At 45.6% G+C, this 21,213-nt stretch overlaps 1 protein-coding gene across 2 annotated transcripts in view; it reads right to left on the reverse strand.

Moving 5' to 3' along the window:
- The window catches only part of TAF1B (TATA-box binding protein associated factor, RNA polymerase I subunit B), a 1,890,249-nt gene that overhangs the window by 1,432,035 nt on the left and 437,001 nt on the right, over positions 1 to 21,213 (reverse strand). For both annotated transcript variants that reach the window (XM_069605992.1, XM_069605991.1), the window contains one exon: positions 3,529 to 3,676. In XM_069605992.1, coding sequence (XP_069462093.1) covers positions 3,529 to 3,676 — 148 coding nt within the window. The remainder of the gene's footprint in view (positions 1 to 3,528; positions 3,677 to 21,213) is intronic.

Consider the following 21,213-nt stretch of genomic DNA (forward strand, 5'->3'; position numbering starts at 1 on the left):
TCTGCCTGCGTGTTGGATCCACATTTTGGCTGGGAAAATGAGCGCGTACGGGACCTGACGCTCCTGCAGGAGCTTCTTGACTGACTCGTAGGATCTCCTGCTTGCTTGCACCCCTGCCGAGAAATCAGGATAAATATGGATATAATTTTCTTCAAACTGGAGTGTTCCCGCCCTCTTGCCTTCCGCAGGATTGTGTCTATGTCCCTGTAATTAAGGAGTCTTGCAATTATAGTGCGTGGCGGGGCGCCCGGCTTAGGCATCGGGGCCAGTGTACGATGTGCCCTCACGATCAGAAAATGCTCAGAGAATGTTTCCCGCCGAAATAGGGTTTTGAGTAGTTCCTCCAGTTGCCTTTCCATCTGGCCTTTCCCAAAGGATTCCGACACCCCCACTACACGGATATTGTTCCTCCTAGATCTTGATTCAAGATCCTCACACTTGTTTTGTAACTTAACAAAATTTTCTTTGATCAAGGCAATTTCTCGGGTATGATGAGCAATGGTGTCCTCGTTAGTGCTTATCCTATTTTCAGCCTCTGCGACACGCACACTCTCCCTCTCCACTCTAGCCTTAAGGGAGCCTATGGTAGAAACAATGACATCCAGCTTTGTGTTGACGGAAAGGAATCCACTCTGCACTATTGCCGTTAGTTTATCCACTTGATTGCCCGGTTCCGGGTTCGAGGCCTCATCGGCGTCAACTTGCAGATCCGCCACAGTGGTTAGGTTTTGGTTGCCCATGTAGGCGTCCATCGGGCCTTCCTTCTTGCTCCCCGGGGTCTTAGAGCCCCTACACATCTCAGATGGTTCTTCCGTTGTGGTGTCCGCTATGGTGGTCGTGGTAAGGGAGTATTCCGCTTGTCTCAGTTTTGTTCAACGTATATCGGGCGGGAGTGTATTTCCGTCGTCGTCGTCCAGGGGAACACTCAGTTGGGCCGAGTGGCTTGTGCCCTCCCACGTATTGTATTATTGGAATGGCATTTTATGGAAGACTCTATGGGAGTCTAAGGGCCGTATCCGCTGTCGCCAGATGGGATATGAGGGGTGTGTGGTTCACGCTCGGGGTTCCCAGCAGGCCCCTAGTTCATGCGCTGGGATCTTCAAGTGGGAGCCAGCCACAGCCCGGCAAGTTTGCTCCACCGGGGGCTGTATGGAGCCCAGGTAATCCTCTGTAGGAGTGATAGGGTTGTTTCGGGCAGCGGCGTTCCCAAATCCCGAGGCCCCCACGGTTTCCGTCGTATCAACCTCACCTTGATCGGATGTTGTCTTCCAGTTCCCAGGGAACCGCGATGCAGGTCGGGGGCCCGCCGAGTGAATTGGCAGGGCGATGGTTCGGGGGTCTATCTCCGGACCCCAGAGTGCAGGATCCTTCGGGCTATACACCTCCCTGATCATATGTCCAGTCCTCGGTTCATCTCCCCAAATCCGCCAGGGAGTCCAGTGGTGCAGCTTCAGAGCGAAGAGCGGGAGCCAGTCGAGAACTTAGGCTCCTCCCACTTGGGGCCTCTCGGGGCGCCAAAGCCGCGGCACTCGAGTGGGCCGCCCCGGTGCTCAATTCTGTGTCCTGTCCGCTGCGCAGGCTGGCCAATGTTCGAGACGGCACAACTCTGGCCCCTTTGGTCAGCAGAGCCCAGGAATTCCAATGGATGTTTACGGGTATTCAGGCTAGCGATGCCTGTGTCCGAGGCTTACCAGGTAGGTCTGAGAAGGATTTTTATGCAAAGGATCTTTCAGTGGAGCGGGAGCTCAACAATCAGGCAGCCATTTTTGTTGTGCGCAACAGCCCCCCCCCTTACATACACCTTTATGTGGTCCCGCAGGGATCTGGGAAACAGTTCTCTCCAACTCACCTGTCGGTTCTTCAGAGAATGGGGTTCAAGCGTGTTGCACGCTGAACAACCTTCCCAGCCTTGGTCTTCGCCTAGGCACCTGAGGCAGAGCGCGTACGGATCGAACGAAGGGAGAGATCTGTCGCCGGACGGGCACCTACTAAAACCTGTTGCAGCCAACATGCGCTGGGGTTGGCTGAGGCACCGGTGGATGATGTAAAATACAATCCTAGAGAAGACTTGTATAGAAAAAAAACATTCAATTAAAATTATGGGGACAAATATCCCTGGGGAAGACTTTGCACGCGTGGAATTACAAGCAACCCACAGGCCTCAAAAACAGTGTTGGTGAGGCAGGGCCACTCCCGTCAACACGAAAAAGTGGACCGAGGTGTTGTGCCGGTGGGCAGAGCCAAGGGAGCATATGCTCCCAGGGTCACGCCCCCACACGCAACTAAATTTAAAGGGGAAAGATGTTTTTCTGAAGAAAAAGGTTTCATCTCCTGTCCCTAGTGAGGGACGCCAATACAGTATATTATATTGTGCTCTGATTCTATTCTCCCACCCCTTTCCTCTCTCTATTGCTAATTTTTTCCTGGCCACCTTTCTTATTGCTCCCTCTCGCATCTTCCCCACCTTCTTTCTCTCTCTGCTTCTTCCCTCTGCTCCCGTTCCGCCTCCAAAACATCCTTGCAGCTCCACTGCAACCTCTCTCCTTCTAGATCTCCTTTCATCACATTCTCGTGATTCTGGCGCATTCTTCTCTCTCTTTTAACCCTCCTCCACTAATTTCTATTCCCTCTCTTCCTTATATATTTCACTCTCAGTCTTCATCACCTCTTTGACAACTTTCATCATCCACCCTTTGTTCTTCTCTCTCTCTTGCCCTCCTTCCTTCCTTTCTCTCACCCACACCTCCTCCACGCCTCTCTTTCTCTCTTCCACGACTTTTTACTCTTCTCTCTTCTTCCTCCGCTCCCACCCCTCTCTCTACCTCCTCTCTTGTCACTCCCTCCTCCACATGTGCTCGTCTCTCTTTCATCTCCCTTCACTCACTCTTCTGTCCTCCTCTGCCTCCACTCCATTCTCACTTCCTCTTTGTGGCAACACTACAGTTTAATCTGCACCTAATTATTCAGTACCGCTGACTCCCAACTTTCCATCTGTTGTCACTCCCCTTTCACACCTGCAGGTTGGGCCTCGGAAAAAATAAGTGTTTGAGTGTGTTCAGATGTAGCTAGCGTCTCTTGTGGTTGGGTGTTACCAAAGTTATAGCACCTGCATCTGCCATCTAGATTCATACCTCGGACCGATGGTGACGCTGCTATCTGTGAGAGCTGGAATTTCAGTCAATTCACAATATGTAGCATTTCTGACACATGCAAGAGCCCAAATAAGTCTGGCCTATGATTTACTGTGTGAGGAGTACCGTATTTCACAAAACCAGTCTACCTCCTCTGTCCTGCGTGGTCCAATCAGGTTATAAAGAGAATGGTGACAATGCAGAATACAAAAAACACAGGACAATATAAAGTCACAAATAGTATCTCCCACTACAGCCAAAGCCCCCAATTGACAAACCTCGAACAACACATTATAAAATGTATTGCGCGTGCGTGCGCAAACACACACAAATATATTCCATGCTCAGATACCAAACAGGTTGAAAATCAAATTTAAGACGGCCTACTTTCACGTACCTGAGGCACTTGTTTGGCTCAACAAAGAAAATTGCCCTAAACTGCTATCCGAGTTTACCACTCCTTCATTTTCAGACACTGATGAACCGCCAAGTAGAAGATCCTCCAGTTCAGTTTCCCATTCTGACCCACTAGTGCTGCTGTCAATCTGAGGGTTGTAAAAGGAAAGGACATTGTTTGTGACAGCTAGACACATGATTTTGGGTGAAACATGACTAACAAGCAACACTTACTGTTCTTTTACAATATGCACAGAAAGACAAAAAAGAATCAAATGGAAAGTCCTGGACATTATTTTTTCTACCAGTTACTCTGTGCTGTTAATTTTTCCAACCTGCACGTTGCATTTCTCAATAATGCATTGATGCATTGATTTTTAATTGAAATGGGCGACGTAGGGGTAGCCAGAACATTGGCATCATAAAACAAACCCAAAGCGAAAAATGATTAAGGCTTTTATAGAGCATGACTATAGTTGATGCAACAGGTGGACTTAAAGGGCATATCAGCATTTTCATCTGCTTCTAAAGTTGCTGATCACAAATCACTGGAGTCTCATTGTGAAAATCATTGTGTGGCATCTTAAAGAATGTACATTATGCATCATTTAGAATGTAAAGTGTATGGGGCAACTAGAATGTGGTGTGATTGGAAGAAGGTCTGAACTGATATTTGGATGGATGTGTGCACTAGTAACTGCTCTATACAAACTGCAAAACAAATCAAACCTTATACAGATTAAAGTATTGACAATTATGCGGTATGGCATGGTATTGTTTATTTATAAAGCGGCTCTACACAGGCAAGTGTTTCAAAGTGTTAAAGGAGGGTGGGAACAGGGGAAACAAACAGCAGTCGTCCAGAGCCCTTGGAATTCTGAGACGAAAATAGTCTGCATAGGCAGAGTAAGTGTGTAAAATACATTTAACAGTTTGATATACAGCAAATAGGCCTGCCGGCGATTCTGCAGTTTTACCAGTGGAATTAAGAGGTGAAAACAAAGGAGAACAGACAGACGATCTTCAGGCAAGGTGCGTACGGATCGTGGAAGTGCACACGGTAATAGGGAGGGGGATGTCCAAGTGCACCCAGTCAGTGGAGACTGGGCTAAGTGCAGAGAGAGCCACTCTCTTGAGTTAATTCTCAAGTGCAGTGAGTGTGGGTGGGGTGTAGGGCCCTGAGGCAAGTGCGAAGGAGGGCTGGTGGGGGTGACAGGGACCTGTGAGACTCTGAGATACACCAGGCAGCCAGTCGGCAAGCTGATAAGAGGAGGGAGAGAGAGAAAGAGCAGAGAGCTAGGTTAGCAGGGTAGCGGGAGAGAGAAGGAAGAGGAGAAGAGGAAGGTCTTGAGGAGTTTCCGGAACTTCAGAAGATCAGGCTCAAGACGGAGGGCGACAGAGTGGATGGGAGCGGAGGGTGGGAGCCTTACACTGTTTAGTCATTTCAAGTAAATTTGAAACAGGTGTTGGCTCCCCACAGAGCGCATACAGGATCAAATAATAATGACTAAATCAATACCGATGGGAGTCCAGGAATGCTTGTGACGGACGAAGGACCCAGTATTCCAGAAACCATAGGAAATGCAGACAAAAGAACATAGAATGCAATGTCCGCAATCTAACCCAAGTCAAGAGGGGATAAGAACACCTCTCTGCCTGGGGTGGGAGGCCTACCAGGGTAGAAGCTAGAGCCAGTCCCACCCCAGAAGACAGTAGCAGATGAGTGGGCCCTAAAACCTGTCCCCTCCCCAAATGCCTGTATCTATATTAACAGTAACAGTTTGTTGGCGGAGTTCCCAGATTCCAAGGAGAGGGAGAGCCACCAAGCAAAGCAGCAGAGGATCTGTGTGGCTGCGAGGAACAAAGAACGCTGGCAGATATCATCAGCACACGCTGCAAATATGAGGCCCGGCAGGAGAAACTCTTACAACCGCACTACAGACCGGCTCTTTGTAGAACCCAAACCTTGCCCCAATGCTTACCATGGACTTAGCTCCCTGACAGATACTGCAACCATTCCCCAATGAGGGTAGACATCTTTCTGGCATCGCGGATCTGCACAGCAAAAGAAGCAGGTCTTATCCCTGTTATGCATTTCGACACTCGAGTTGGGTAGGGAAGCTAGGGTAAGGTTGGTTGGGGGAGACGTCCAATAGGAAAAGAAGGGGGGAGGATAAAAAGAGGGACAGGAAACATGAAGTTGTGGGTTATTTAGGTGAAGTCAGGAGGACTAGGTGGCAGACCAAGAGAGGAATGGTGGAATGGAGCGTGGAGGCAATTTGAAGAAGAGGTGAGGTATTGGTTGGTAAGAGAGAGCAAACAGTACTGTGTGGTGAGTGTGTGTGCAGGATGGATGAGAGTAGTAGAGAAAGTGTAGAGAGTGAATGGAAAGTGATTGAGAGAGTGAAAAGATGTTGATTGAGAAGAGGGTGTAATGGAGTAGTAGTGTGGAGAGGGGTGGGGAGATAGGAATGTGGAGACAGGTTTGGGAGAGTAGTAGTGTGGAAAGGTGGGATTAATAGTAGTATGGAGAGGGGGAGTTGTAGTAGTGTGGTTGAGGGAGAGTAGTAGTGGTGTCGAAAGGGGGAGTAGTGGTAGAGTGGAAATGAGCAAGTGATACAAGGAAGAGTAGGAGGGAGTAACATCCGAGTGTGGAGGGAGGTGGTAAAAGGAAAGACAGATTGGAGGAACAGTGGAGGAAGATGCAGGAAGAAAGAGGAGAGAAGTCGGAGGGAGGAAAGTAGCAGGAAGAAGGGCGAGTTATAGAGAGACACAGAGAGGGGATCTTTAGGGCATGAAAGAGAGAAGACCGAGTGGGGCTGGAATGTCTGAAAGGCACAACCTGATAGCCTTCTAGAACCAACCCGAACGGTAAAGTAGGTATAGCCGAGGAGTCCCAAAGGGAGATAGAATAGCCAATTGCCTTTAGGCCCTCAATTACAGCACGGAAGAACTTGCACAGTAGGTCATCAATACACTATACAGTGGAAACGGCTTAATTTAGACGAGAGAACGGGGGACTGTATATAGCACCCCAGCAAATATTTCTAATAAAACCCTTGAACCATCTCTCGGAGTTGGCATGTTCCCTAGGCCATCTGTGACATAAGGCTGAAGTCCAAGAAAACGAATGATGAATCTTTGGCGCACATTAAAGTTGTTAAAATTAGTAACAGTATGGTAACTAAGAAGAAGAAAGCAATTCCTCCAGGGAGAACCATCAACAGGGGTGGTGTGGAGTGTTGCTAGTTAGGTACTTTGGACAATGTTGCCAATTGCAAGCTTTGTTCAGCTATCAAACAAATGTACAACAATTGTGAGTTGATCAGTAACACCGTAAACATTTGCAGAAAAAAAGGCTGTCGAGTGTATCAAATACAGTAGTACGTCAGAAGCAGCGTCTCAGGAAATGCAAAAATACAAAGGTTTTGATTAAATTGATCTTAACCTTATGAATGACTCAGGTTCTCCTTACACATTTATAACATCCCCGCAATAGAAAGATTTGGTTAAGAAAGGTTGAACAACAAATGTGGTCACTCTGACATTGTTCCCAAAGCATACATTCAAAGCACAATTAAGCCATTGGAAAACTATATGTAGCATGTAAGTGGGGTGCCGGTAAGAAGAAAACAAAGGGCAGTCAACATCAAAACAGATCTCAATTATGCTGGTCTTACAGTCCTGCCATAATAAAACTAGAGTACTGAACTAAAATGGTTTCCTGGTCAGTTTGCTTAAAGGACCATACAGGTCATGAGTTTTCTACTGCGCTGAAAGCGTACCTGTTGTTCCAAAACCTCTAACCCGGCAGGAGATTCTTCACCTGGCCAAACGTCCCATCAATGAGTGACCCCCCTAATCAACCGTGTGTGTATTTGATTTGCACAACTACTATTATTTTTTATGTGGTCATTAATTAATACATGTACATGTGTCATTTATTGAAAATGTATTCATGATTTTAGTTTTTCATTTACCCGTTGCTTTTTTCATGTGTTTTAGATCCTAGATGGGGGTCTAAGAATAAAGAAGCAGACGGTGGTGCCGGCAAATGTGTGTAGTATCCATAGATTACAGTACTTATTGAATGCATGGGGAATACTTGCACAGTACACTCAATGCAGCTCATCCCCTATTCCTTCCTGACTTTCTGATGTGTTCTCAATTTTCTTAGCCGACTGCCTCCAGCTCTCTGCTCAGATCCTCCCATGTCCCTTCCTGCTTTTTTGCTTTCCCCTACTTGCATTCCGCCATCTCTGCTACTTCTATCCTCTCACTTCCTCTCTTAACCTCCTTTAGCAGGGGTGGCTCACCGATAATGGCCGACCGGGTGTTGATCTCCCGCCCATTCTGGCAGCCAAGTGAAAACACTAAGCACTCCCCCAGAATGCTCCTCAGCTGCCTTTAACTGCCAAAGGGAAATCCGGTTTCCCTTTGACAGTTCATGTACCCCTGCACACAGGTCCAATGAGCCATGCAAGTCTGGTGTTTTGCTTCCCCAACCTTGCATGGCCCAATGGGGATGCAGTCTGGGGTACTGCTGCTCTGAATGTGCATAGGAGGTGCTCTGATTTGGGGGGGTTATTAATGTGGCATGATATTTTCCACTCCTTTACATCCTCCCAAAAGTCCACAAAAACAGCCAGAACCCTCCCAGCAGGCCGATCGTCTCTCTGTGTGGCTCGATTTTGGAACCCTTAGGAAAGTATTTAGACTTTTTTTCTAAAACCGTTAGCGGCTGCGACTGCCACGTATTTGGCCGACACAACAGTTGTGATTCTACATCTAGAGGGATTGCCGTTTGACCCTGCAATCCATTTATTCATCACATTCACATTAGATGCAGAGTTGCTCTGTTCAAATATTCCACAGCTGGAGTCTTTACCTATAATGAAGACTCTTAGACTCCAGAAGTGATCCCCAAATGGTTGTCACGACCCACATCCAGAAACCCCTCTGGCAAGCCCATTGGCCAAGAGGGGTCTTGGTTCGGGTCTCCAATAAACTTAGGCATCCGTTGCCTAGGCCCGTTTGGGGCCGGTGCTGGCGCCTTTGGCGCCAGGCTCATAATAAAGACTTGTGTTTAGGGAACTACTTTATTTCAAGTGCCAGCCAACATGGAGTCATTCACATAGCGAGGTTCCTTGAAACCAAGATATGCGGTATAGTGTTTTGGGTGTGGTAGCCTAGGAAATACTTTACCTGGACTACTTTCTTGAAGCTATTTAAACCACACTCGACTTGGATAACACGCTTTGCGTTACTTTGCAATCCTGCAACGTGACGCTCATCGTGTTCAGCGGTACCCGCGAACCTCGGAAGAACAGCATCTGTAAGGAGACAAAAGGCCATTGTTAGCAGCAGCAGTTTACCTGTAATTTTCCTTGTTAGCTGCCCACAGCTCCTGCGAACAGCTTCCTAGGATCAGCGCGTCTCCCGGACCGACGGACCTGCAAAAAAGGAAGAAACAAGATATTAGAAACTTTACAACATAAACTGCCGAAAAGCTTACCTTGCAAGCCCCTCAACCAGCATCGCCTCGGGATTCCACACACTGGGTAAGCACCGCAATCTATGGGAAAGAAAAGACAACAGGTTAGCAAAGGCAAGGCATCATAGCGCTGCGCGTAGCACCTACTTACCGCATCATAGCGCTCTTACACGCCATCATTTACCAGCGAGACCCAATTCAGCCAATGCATCACACTGGACTTCCGCACACCTAAGGAAGAGAAAGAGACATTTATTAAACCAAGAAAGGCATGCAAGAACAACAACAATATACAACAGCAATAAGACCTACCTGAAAGACTCAAAACGGGACGGCATCAGTGAAGTAAATTGATTGCATTCGCCCACAAAGGACAAAGTGCCCCTGACAAGAAGGCAGCCGGAGAGCACACCTGAATTAACAACAAGGTGAGGAGAAGCCCAGAGGGGCTGCGGGCATACAGGGTGGTGGAGGGCCGTCTACCTCAGTTGGCCAGTCTTGAACATTTGCCCACCTGTATTCCAGGCAGAACTCCCCCGCTGGTCACACCTGGGAACCGCAGAGAAGGATACCAGAGTCCCCACGGCTGGGTGGCATCCCCGTGGATACCAGGTGAGCGTAACAATGGTCCCCGTCGAGTTCCTCATTGAACTTTTGGAAATAGCCTTGACAAAAAACTATTTCTGGTTCAAAGAATCATTTTTTCTGCAAACTAAGGACACCGCCATAGGTGCAGCATTCGCCCCCAATTACGCCATCCTCTTTATGTGGGCATTTGAAAAGGCTTTCATTTTGAACAATTCCAACCCTTTCTCCCAGTCCATAATATTTTACAAAAGGTACATAGATGATATCATCTGTGACAAAACTAAAGGCGATAATGTTCAGTTTTTGACATGGATCAACACCGTCAATGAACATCTGAAGTTTACTATGTCCATCGATAACAACTCAATACCCTTTTTGGACCTTTTGGTGAAGGCAGAAAATTGACTAATTGCCATGGACCTCTATCATAAAGCCAAGGACAGGAATAACACATTCCATTTTGATAGTTTTCATCCTCATTCATTACGGGCTAGTATTCCATATGGCCAGTTTTTGAGGGTGAGGCGAAATTGTACTGGCAAACGTGATTTATCCATACAAGCAGACATTATAGAGGACCGCCTGGAGACCAGGGGTTAGCCGACTCATGTACTGAGACAGTCACGGAAAAGAGCGCGTCATCAACATCGTGATATCCTGTTATCTAAAAACTCCAGAAAAAGTCCACCTAATACACGGCTGGTGTGCTCAATGACATTCAGCACCTACCACCCGGCCATTAAAAGGGCTATAAGTAAACATTGGCCTTTGCTGCAGTTAAACGACTCCAATTTGGACCTTCCTATCTATGCTCTTATAAAAGGCAAGAATCTCAAAAACTGGCTATCCAAAGCGGATAGAGCCCAAGTGAAACAAAGATCAAAGACTATTTCAGAAAGCTGGGGTATGAATAAAATCTGTGGCCATTTTCCATGCGGCTACTGCTGCCAATGTGCATCTACCTTGGCAGGCAATACGGTGATGATTAACAACAAACTGTGGCATCTTAAAGATCACACGACTTGTAATTCTAAGAACGTTATATATTCCGTTACCTGTCCTTGCAATAAGACATATGTAGGTAAGACATCCAGGCCGGTAAAACTTAGAATTACCAGTAAAACTTAGAATTACCGAACACAAGTCCAAGATAAGAACTAAAAGAGTCATCCCCTCTAGTACCCCACTTTCTTGAAAATAACCACAGTTGTGCTTAACGTAATTGGTGTTTTGGAACTAGTTAAAGGCGTAGATACATATTCCACTGCCACTAGACTCTCCACACGTGAACAAGGGTGGATTTATAACACTCAGTTTCTTAGTTGGACTAAACCTCCAAGGAGAATGGATCCTGGGCTCATGATTTATTAAATGCCTGCATGCTTATTTTCTATTCATAGGTCGTGTCCTTGTTCTCTGTATGACCATTTGTTTCTGATAACCTGTCGACTGTAACTTTGAAAGGTACAGGCGAATGCAGCCATTACAGTCTAATTTCCTTGATGATAATTGAACCAGTCTGAGCAAGACTTGGCAGCGTGTTTCAATGTGCCGTGTCGCCATGGACCGCATGTGGTCATCGGCTTGAGTCTAGGTTGATGCCTCTCAACAGAGGCAGATCGTCAAATGTATCTGGCGGTGTTTTCTAGTGACATCTCACAGCAACAACAATTTGTTCGGCACTATTCTGAGGCACCATGCGCCCTTGGTATGTGCCTTCTCTTTATATCGATTCCCTAACCATGCTTGATATATTTGATAGAGTCTACCTTACATAGTTGCAGGCTTAGTTTAGAATCTGTGGCCATTGTCTTAATTGGTCAATTTATTCCTGTTTATGGATATTTATCTATGCAGGTGATTGACTTGCAGTATCCATCAACGGCTACAAGGCTACTGTCCATAACTTTGTCAGAGGGCTAATCTACTGGCAGGAAAATATGCGATATACTATGCTGCCCCATTTCTATTTCCATTGTTGGGCAGATTCTGAATGGAATGATCGTTATTCTCTTTTACCTCGTTTAACGGTCTAGTATACCAGGTGCACTACACGTGATACGCCAGGCCGCTTTAGTCGCGCTTTCAACCAGCTGTGTATAAAATACATGGCTGTGACCGGGCAAGGTGTCGCTGAAAACTCGGAACGCGTTCCCAGGAGGAGACGACCCCTTTGAACACCGCGGTAGGAGAAAGGAAGGGTTAGAGGTTAGATGCTTTTTATGTGCCTGGACTAGCTATAAGATAGCTGAGTAGTAGTCCATATCAGAGACTTTAGATGGTGCAAGTTGCAACTCCCAGCCGCGGCACTGAGGGAACATGTGAATTCACAAAAAATGTATAGCTCCGACGTTGATAGAATGCGCAAACCTGTAATGTGTTTATTTTTACAAATGAGCACAAATGAATTGATTAGATCACACATTAGCTGCTACAGAGCATGGTGCCGTCTCTTCCAACTTGAGACTTTATTCAACTTTACTATTACTAGTATGCCTGTTTTGAAAGACGAGTACCTTGTTGTGCACAAAATACTCATGTACTTACGACGGTCACTGCCTGAATGGGTTACTGATCTGTCTTCTGGTACTTAGGTCCGCAAATCCAATGCGGCGTGACGGCATCCATCGGACTAGTTTCCCGAGGACCACACCTTCCACTAAGACGATGTATCCACCCAAGATGGCCCCCAGTGAGCTACCTATGGGAGCACACCCACTACTGGTGAGTTCGAGTATTTTTAATTCATGGCCTTATGTTTAGGCCATTAGAGTGCTTCTGGCCAGCTCACTTCACTACTGGCAATTAGGAGACTTGGTTCCCAATTGAAAACATGTATTTGTTTTGTGTCTCCACAGACCTACCACGTTGGGGTCTGTACAGCTTTGGACTGACACATTACTGGAAGCAATCATATAACGTTTACTTTAGCCGCTCCTTGATTGAGAATATGGTAATAATTATGACAATTCTCCCTTTCCACACCTTCCCTCCTGTACACTATTGTGACCAGAGCAAGCTTGACTGCGTAGTTTCTCTTTGGACCCAATTTTGAATGTGGCTTTATGCTTTTCTTTCTTTTTTTCTTTCTACAGGGTTGACAATTTCTGCTTGCCCAATATTGATTGTAATGTTCTGATATATTTTTAATTCACTTTGTATGACGTGGTCAACACACAAGGGATAGCACTGTCCTGACGAAGACGCGTGTCAACTGGATCCCAGTTAGAAGAACTTTCCCGTCAAAACTACTGTTGCTATGTAATAAATATTGCTAGGATGACCTTTTACACCATGATAAATGTACTGGCCCCTAGGCTAGCGTAGTTGACATACAGCACTCCCTCATCACTGAACTCTTGTCACTGAGCTGTGCTCTTTTGTCCAGTTTGTACTAATGTAAGACTTGTCTGAACGGTTCACATGTAGAGTCCAAATGAACTTGTCATCCAGCATTCCCACACTCTTGAATTTTGTTTCTTCTGTGTTATTACTATCAATGCAATAACTGCCTGACCGGTATTTATGTATAGGTAGAATCAGTTTCCACAAACACACTTGTGAACACTGGTCCTACCAGCTTGCGTGATCCCCTTCACTCAAGTTCGAAGTTCTGTCTTCCCAACTGTTTATGTGGAACGTTGACCCCACTGTTGGGTCCCCTTCAAGGCTCTAGTAGTACTCTGAGCCTCTATAATCCTTTGTTACCGATTGAGTTGGGTGCATTGGCTATTGTAAGTGTGGGCCCAATTTGAGTCGACATCCTTTTCAGTATACTGGACAGTCTGGGTGCATACGAGTTATCACAAAGGTGACATGCTGATTTGTATGTATGGTATTTTATTAAGTAAGACCCAATATGCATTATGGGTCATAATGATTTAATATGTGTTTTATCTATTTACTTATGAAATAAAAATTTATATTTTTTCACATGCCTCTTAAGTTTTGGGTCCAATTCAGTTCTTCCTCCTTGCGTGTCATGGAAGCCAGTCAAGCAATAATGTGTTAAGTTAATGTTCACCTTGCCTGACAGGACTATTGTTCTACAAATAATATTTTCACTGGACATCAAATGTAAAGCAAACACAAGTGTTATTATGTGTCTAGACTGGCCTACATTGCTGTAACCAGTCTGTATACATGTTCTTACTGTGGCATTGCATTTTCTTTACTTGGCATTCGGGGTAAAGCAAACATAAGTGGTATTACGTGTCTAGACTGGCCTACATTGCGGCAGCCAGTGTGGCTACATTTTCTTTTACTGTGACAGCTTTTTTATACTGTATTTTATTAAATAAATAATTGAACAACTGTATGGGGAATTATTTATTTAATTTATTTATTTAGGTTTTTGAATGCACCTAATACCATATCCGAGTTCGGTTACTAAGTGCGGATCTGGGATTCGAACCTCTGCTGCTCTACGCGGTCTTGCGCCCAAGACCAGCGGATTGCCCCTGTGCTCTCCTCCGATGGGGATGGGGGCTATGTGGGGATTGGGGGTTCCCGTTGCAGCAGGGATCTGGTTTTACGCCACATGAACTGTGGCAACAGAGCACTACGCCCCTATGATATTGTGCACCTTCACATTCCTATCTTCCTTCAGGTTATCCCTCTTCCCTGTTGGACAAGGTCAATGCTCGTTTTACTGCACATTAAAGGACATACACGTGTAGAATGTAGACTGCATGTTCCATCCAGGTTAATGGAGCAAAGCTCCCGGCCTGATACAAAACGGTCTAAACTAGACTGTACAATGGACTGTTGTAATAAAACTGAAGTCGTAATGGGCGGAGCACTTGCCCACCTAGTCTGATGAGGAAAGACCGGAAGCACTTCTCCAGCAGGTGTCCCTGCGCTCTGTCAGGTCATGCTCCACCAGGAGTCACGGCAGTGTCAGTCCCTTCTGCTCATGAAGATTCTAAATGGACTTGTGTCCTATGATGAAGAAGCCCATTGTCTGGCAGGAGCCGCGGTAAACGTGCTGGAAGGCCTAGCCATAGGTTTTCTCGAGTCTTCTGTGATCAGATAACCATAGGTTTATAATAGCAATGGGTCTTGAAGGCAGTCCAGATTAGTTAGGTGGATTTAATTAAGGGCTGGATGGTGTGCTTCTTCAAATGGAAGCCAGAAAATAAATCACCTGTCATCGGAGCATAAAATAGATCAATGAAGAGAAGTCACAAGTATTGATCCACTTCAAGTGTGCTTTATCTGCCTCTATTGCGCCTTTGCCTCTGGGCTCATTTATTTTCTCGGCAGTCACAGTTGTTTTGTGTATTAGAGTAAATTGTTTAGGGAGTTACAATTGAGAGATGGCACTAATATCTCTCTGTGTAGTGTGCAAGCTGGTTTTAATGTACTGAAGCAGAAAATGTTCTTGTGTCAAAACTGTGCTGCCTTTACCTCTTGGCCAATTTCATTGTTTTTCCACAGGAGGGAACCTGGACGTCCAGTGCTTTCAATGCACCCTCCAACGCACTGCAGGGCATGCAAGTATGCCACTCTTTTTTAAATGTTATATTTATTAATATACAGGAGGTAAAATGCTCTTTTGATCACAAAAGAAGGTACAATAGATAAGAAATCAGATTCGATGGGAAGCAATACGCTTCTTACAATGGATTGAGTTTGTGGGACATTCTGACCAGGTTGTGGAGGGGAGTAAATGGAAAAGTCACTGGGGACAATACATAAGTGGACATAGATAGATTAAGGACAACTAACAAGGACATTTTTAAGTGCAGGTAGGCGGTACGGCCAGCTGTGCTCGGGATGTGACCATGATCGGGTGAAGTGCTAGAATGGAGGAGAGGAAGTGAAAGACAGAGGCAGGTTAGAGCTGAGGACAAAATATGTTAGCTAGCAGGCAGATGAGAGGTAGGATAAGAAGGTAACTCAGAGGAGAGGAGGAAGGCTTTTAGTTTGGTTAGAACAAATCGGTGTGGACTGTTTCTCGGATGTCTGCAGGGGATGGGGGGTAGAATTCCATGCAAGTAGAGCAACAAGAGAGAAAGAGCAGAAGCGAGAGGAAGCAGAGCGGGGGTGAGGAGCCACAAAGGTAGTTGAGGAGGCAGAGCGGAGATTGCTAGAAGGCTTGTAGAGTTGGATGGAGGAGGATGGATACAGTGGTGCCTTACCGTGGATAGATTTGCGAACCAGGAGAAGAAACTTAAATCTGGCTCTGTTTTGCATCATCAGCTTTCCAGCCTGGTGACGGTACCAGGATGTAGGTGTGAGGTGAGGGAGTTAAGAGTCCTGGTAGTGAAGCTAATGATCTTGTCAAGAGTACAGAAAGCATAGTTGGGGAGACCAAAGAGGATACTGGCACAGTAGCCCAGTTTAGAGAGGACAAGTGTGGTTAAGAGATGCTTGGTGGTGTTGAAAGAAAGGAGGTGCCTGGTTTTCCTAATATTTGGCAGAGTTTAGGCGAGCTGCTGTTCCAGTTTTGGAGATGAATGTAGTAAAGGTGTGAGAAGGGTCATAGATGACGCTGAGGTTTCTAGCCGAACAAAAGTAGGGGAGAGTGTCAGGTGGGAACTGGATAGGCAGAGGAAGAGATACGAGAGAGTTTTTGGCAGGGAAGAACAGTACCTCTGTTTTGGTAGAGTTTAACATCAGAGTGTAAAGCCGTCCAATATTTCATGGCAGAGAGACAGTTGGAAATTTTGATAGAGAGATCAGAGGAGAGTTCAGGAAAAGAGAAGAAGATTTGGGTGTTGTCCGCAAAGAGTTGGCACGAGAACCCAAAGGAGGAGATTAGTGCCCCAAGAGCAGAAGTGTAGAGTGTAAAGAGGAGTGGACCCAAGACAGAGCCTTGTGGAACACCAACAGTTAGAGGAGTGAGTTGAGAGGTGTTGTTGCTCCAGGGACAGAGAATTGGCGAGGTGCAAGGTAGGATTCAATCCAGGTAAGGGCTTGATCATACCAAGAAGAAAGAGTATTAAGGAGATCAGAGTGATCGACAGAGTCAAAGGCAGCAGACAGGTCAAGAAGAATTAGGATAGATGGGTTTCAGTGCTTAGAAGAGGCGATGAACTTGGACATATTCATCAGAGCTGTTTCTGTGGAGTGACAGGAACAAAAAACCTGCTTGTAGGGGGTCACTATGTCTATGAAATTGGTAAAACGGTGGAACACAACCCTTTCAAGCACTATATAGTAGTGCGGAAGGAGAGACACAGGGCGAAAGTTAGCCAGTAGGTCCGGGTCAGCCCCATGCGTTTTTAGGAGAGGGATGACCGTGGCCGTTTTGAAAACAGAGGGAAAGCAAGCAGAGCCAAAGGACAGGTTGAAGAGTTTAGCGCAGGGAAGGGTGAAGGTGAAGGCCGGGGCTTGCCACGTGAGAAGGAAGCGCTCAGAGTGGTTAGAACTGATCGTGACATGTTGCACGTGTCACTTGCCACGTTCAGCTCCAACCCCTTCTCCTCTGGCTTCCTCGCGGCTCATATATGAGAACCAAGAAGCTCTCCCAGCTTCCTGGTTCCTGTTTGTGAGCAGCACGGAGGAGCCGAGGGTGGCCTGGAGTGACGGACTGAAACAGGAAAAACAGGTAAGATGGCTTTAAAAAAAAAATGTGATGTGTATTTTATATTTCCGAAGTGCGTGTCGGATTTATGATTGTGCGATGGGTAAGTGAGTGGTGGGTGAACGAGATGAAATGTGATAGTGTATGTTTGAATGTTCTGGGTGGGTGTGTACCTGTGTAGAGAGTGCAGTGTGAGTGGACGCAAGAGAAGGTGCATGGCAGTGAGTGGTGGGTGAGTATGAATGTGATGGTGTGTTTCAATGTTCTGAATGGGTAAGTGCCTGTGTGGAGAATGCAGTGTGAGTGGACGCGAGAGAAGGTGTATGGGTCAGTGAGTGGTGGGTGAACGAGTAGGAATGTGTGCGTGTGTAAATGTTCTGTGTGGGTTGGTGCTAGTGTAAGTGTATGCGAGAGAAGGTATATTGGTGAGCGACTACTGGGTAATTGGGTATGAATGTCATTGCGTGTTTGGATGTTGTGGGGGGGAGTGGAGTGCAAGTAGACGCGAGAGATGTATGGGTGAGTGAATGGTGGGTGAGTAGGAATGTGTGTGTGTGTGTGTGTAAATGTTCTGTGTGGGTGGGTGCCAGTTTAAGCATGTAAGGGAAGGCATATCGGGTGGGTGCATGCCTGTGTGGTGAATGCTGTTTCAATGAATTGTGTGTATGCGTGTGTGTGTGCTATGATGAAGCAAGGATGATAAATGTTCTTATGGGTCTAGATTGACTTACATTGTAACGAGTTTGGTCAAGTTTTCTTATTGTGACATGTCACTTAATGGCCAAACCAACAGGAGTATTTTCCTACATAGGAGTACTGGCATATGTTGGCAGAGCCAGCTTTGTGGCTAATGCCAGTAATGATACTATAAAAATCATCTCAAAGCGAACACGAGTATGTTCTTATATGGGAATAGTAGCATATGTTGGTGGAGCCAGCATGGAAATGTATGGGCACAGCCAGCATTAAAATAAATGTTTTTTTATACTGGCATATACTGAAGGGACCGGCATGACATGCATTGGGAAATGCACTTGTGCACTTTTGATGACTTGCATCTATTGGACTTTTTTCCATGAGTTACCCTACGTTAGGAAAGATAACTCTTTACTGCGCCTTTCCTTCCATTTCTATGGACCCCCAAACCTTTTGCTTTTATTTTTGTATCTGACCTGCTCTTTTGACAATGTAGTGAAGCCTTAAGCTTCACTACACTGGCTTTTGCTCATCTGTTATGGGGAAACTGACATATCTTCAGGCTGTTCGTGCTGGGAAACATTGTTTCTCTTAATCTAGTTACTTTCATACAACTTCCTAGTAAAATGTATTTATTTATTTTTTACATTTGTATAGCGCACAAACAGCCGTTGGGCATCGTGGTGATCTTACTTGCGGGGCACTTAGTTACAGGGGGAGGGGTACAGGTTAAGTATACATTTACATGATTTACATTTATACAGTATAGGCACAGATTAAGTATACATTAACAGTTTATATAATATTTCAACAAAACGTACTGGTTACCTTGCAAGGAAAGTATTCTGACCCTTGTAGATCTCACGTGTTTCTGCTGTGGTTATTACATGTGTGTTCCTATTTGCATTGGAACATAGTTTAGACACATTGGGGGTCATTACAAGGTTGGCGGTAAGGGGTTAATGGCGCTGGTAAAGGTGCCGGAGCCGTCAACCCCTTACCGCCGCATTACGAGGTCCTTTAGCGGGTCCCGCTAAGGGCGCCTGGTTTTACCAGGTGCCCTTAGCGTGACCCGCTAAAGGACCAGCATGCCAACAACGGGCCAGTTATCAACGGTCCGTTGTTAGCATGGTCCTCATTCCCATTGAGCCCTATGGGGACTAGAAAGGGAATGGGGATGTGTTCCCTGAATGGGGAAATACCGGGTCCTCCAAGGTTGGAATGGCCCGGTATTTCCCCATTCAGGGAACCCGGACCCGGTATGCGGTATGGCGGGTAGCCATGCTGCAAATAGCGGCATGGCTACCTCCAACCTTGTAATGACCCCCATTGTCTATTAGGTGACGGTCAGCCGACACGTGTTTGAACCCCTAAGGGTCTTTATCAAGGCAGATGGGTAAGGTTCTTAGGGCCAAATTCCCTGTGGTCCATAAAAGCCAATGGTTAAGAAGTAATCCAATTTGCTTTGAAAATTGTAAGGCTGTTCCCTCTATACTGTTCACTTCAGTATGCAGTCATGCTGTGGTTAGTGCAGGGATTGGTTAGGTGAAGAGCATGGTTTTCACCGCCTTTCGGAATACCATTTGAGATCCCTCTGTACGTAATGGTTGAGGGAGGACATTCCATTGTAAGGATGCTAGGTACAGGAAGCTGGTTCCATCTGCTCTAACTCTTTTGACCAAGGGCAAAGTGAGCACGTTAGAATAGGGCATTCTGGCAGGTCTTACGGAGGTGGAGGGGTGAATCCTTTGTGACGAGTAGGCAGGTGCGGTGGGGTGGATGCACTTGTGGGTCAGTGCCAGGGCTTTGCATATTACGCATTCTTTTATAGGGAGCCAGTGGGCTTGTTGCCTGGCAGCCGTGATAGGTTTTCTTTTGGGGATGTCCATGGCTGAGCATAGTGCACTGTTCTGGATGACTTGCGTGTGGTAGTTCTTATCATTGTACAGTGCATCAAACAATGCAGTGCAATGGGGTACACTTTTTGTTCTGCCCTAGACTAACACTCAAAAGAGTTTTGGTTACTCTAGGGGTGCTAAATGAACAAGCTGGTGGCAGCAGTAACTTTTTACAAGCAGAGAATTCTCAGTGAGGCTCTCACTCAGCTTGGAGACGCCTGCTTGGTAGTTAACATTACATTGAGGTTTTAGTTATTGATAGTCAATAGTATTGTATCTTTTTCAATAAACCTAAAGTGGTTAGAATTAATCTTCACAATTCTCCAACTTGCAAGTAGTACAAATAATTGTATTCAAGATTTATCAGCAGAGGCCCAGGCCGATGCATTTCTGACACTACGTCCTTCATTGCGGGCTCTAGAACAGATTAATAGACATGAGGTTACTCAGACCTCTGTTCATCTTACTCTCAATATCATCTTTAACAGAAAAAATAAATTAACATTTGTTTTAAACAAAGCATGCCTGTCTCATGATCATCAGACCTACAGATATTCACTGGTTTTCCTTTCCTAATGCCAGTGTTTATAGAGCTTAATCAAGCTTTCATGCATGCCAACTTTGTGTTGCAACCAAGACAAAAAAAATGACAATTCTGTAGAGATCCCCCATAGGTCATTTAATTTTAGCATTGTTACTTCCTGCAAACATATATTTCATAAAGTCTATGCATTAACTTGCTCATTATCCGGATATCATTTAAACTGTTTGAATTTGAGAAGTCCAGGAGAGTCAAAATTGTGGCTTTGGGACTGCTTGCCTTAACACTCCAATGTACCTAATAACAGTAAAATATACCAGGCTCTAAAACGAATTCACTATGAAAGCATCAAAACTGAATGCTTCATATTTGCTAATTTGTAACACAATGCAATGTGGCATTTATTCTTTGTGGCATTTACCTTCTGTAGGTTATCATCAATGTTCAACCTTGTGTTAATGACCTGACGCGGTGTGTTCGAAATAAGGGACTGATGTTGCGCCCGGTTAAAAAGAAACCTGTGTAAGAGGATTCCTTGCTCAAGAGTGTCGATGGCCGAACGTTTATTAGTATAAAAATGACACTTACAGGCTGTCATGTAGCTGCGTTCCATATATCGAGGATCCGGTGGCGTCTCCGCGTCCACAGCAGCGGGTGTTGCCTATGACAACGGAATGCTGGGACCCACGCCCATCATTTCTATTGTCACGTCTTCGCAACGATGCGCAATGGCGTGCAAGCATTGCTGTAAGGGCAGAAGGAAATTGTAGTGCAAACGCGCTATTAAAGTAAATACGGGAGGCTTTGTAGTACAATGATGCCTCGTTCAGAGTAAGTATTCGCTTAGGTTTATCCTAATGTCAAGGATAGTAATTCTGTACAGACCAAATCAGAGAAAGTAATTAATCTGCTAATATAAGAACAGACTGAGACGCATG

Source organism: Ambystoma mexicanum, chromosome 4p, assembly GCF_040938575.1.
Source record: "Ambystoma mexicanum isolate Mex_15411 chromosome 4p, UKY_AmexF1_1, whole genome shotgun sequence".
Lineage (NCBI taxonomy): Eukaryota > Metazoa > Chordata > Amphibia > Caudata > Ambystomatidae > Ambystoma > Ambystoma mexicanum.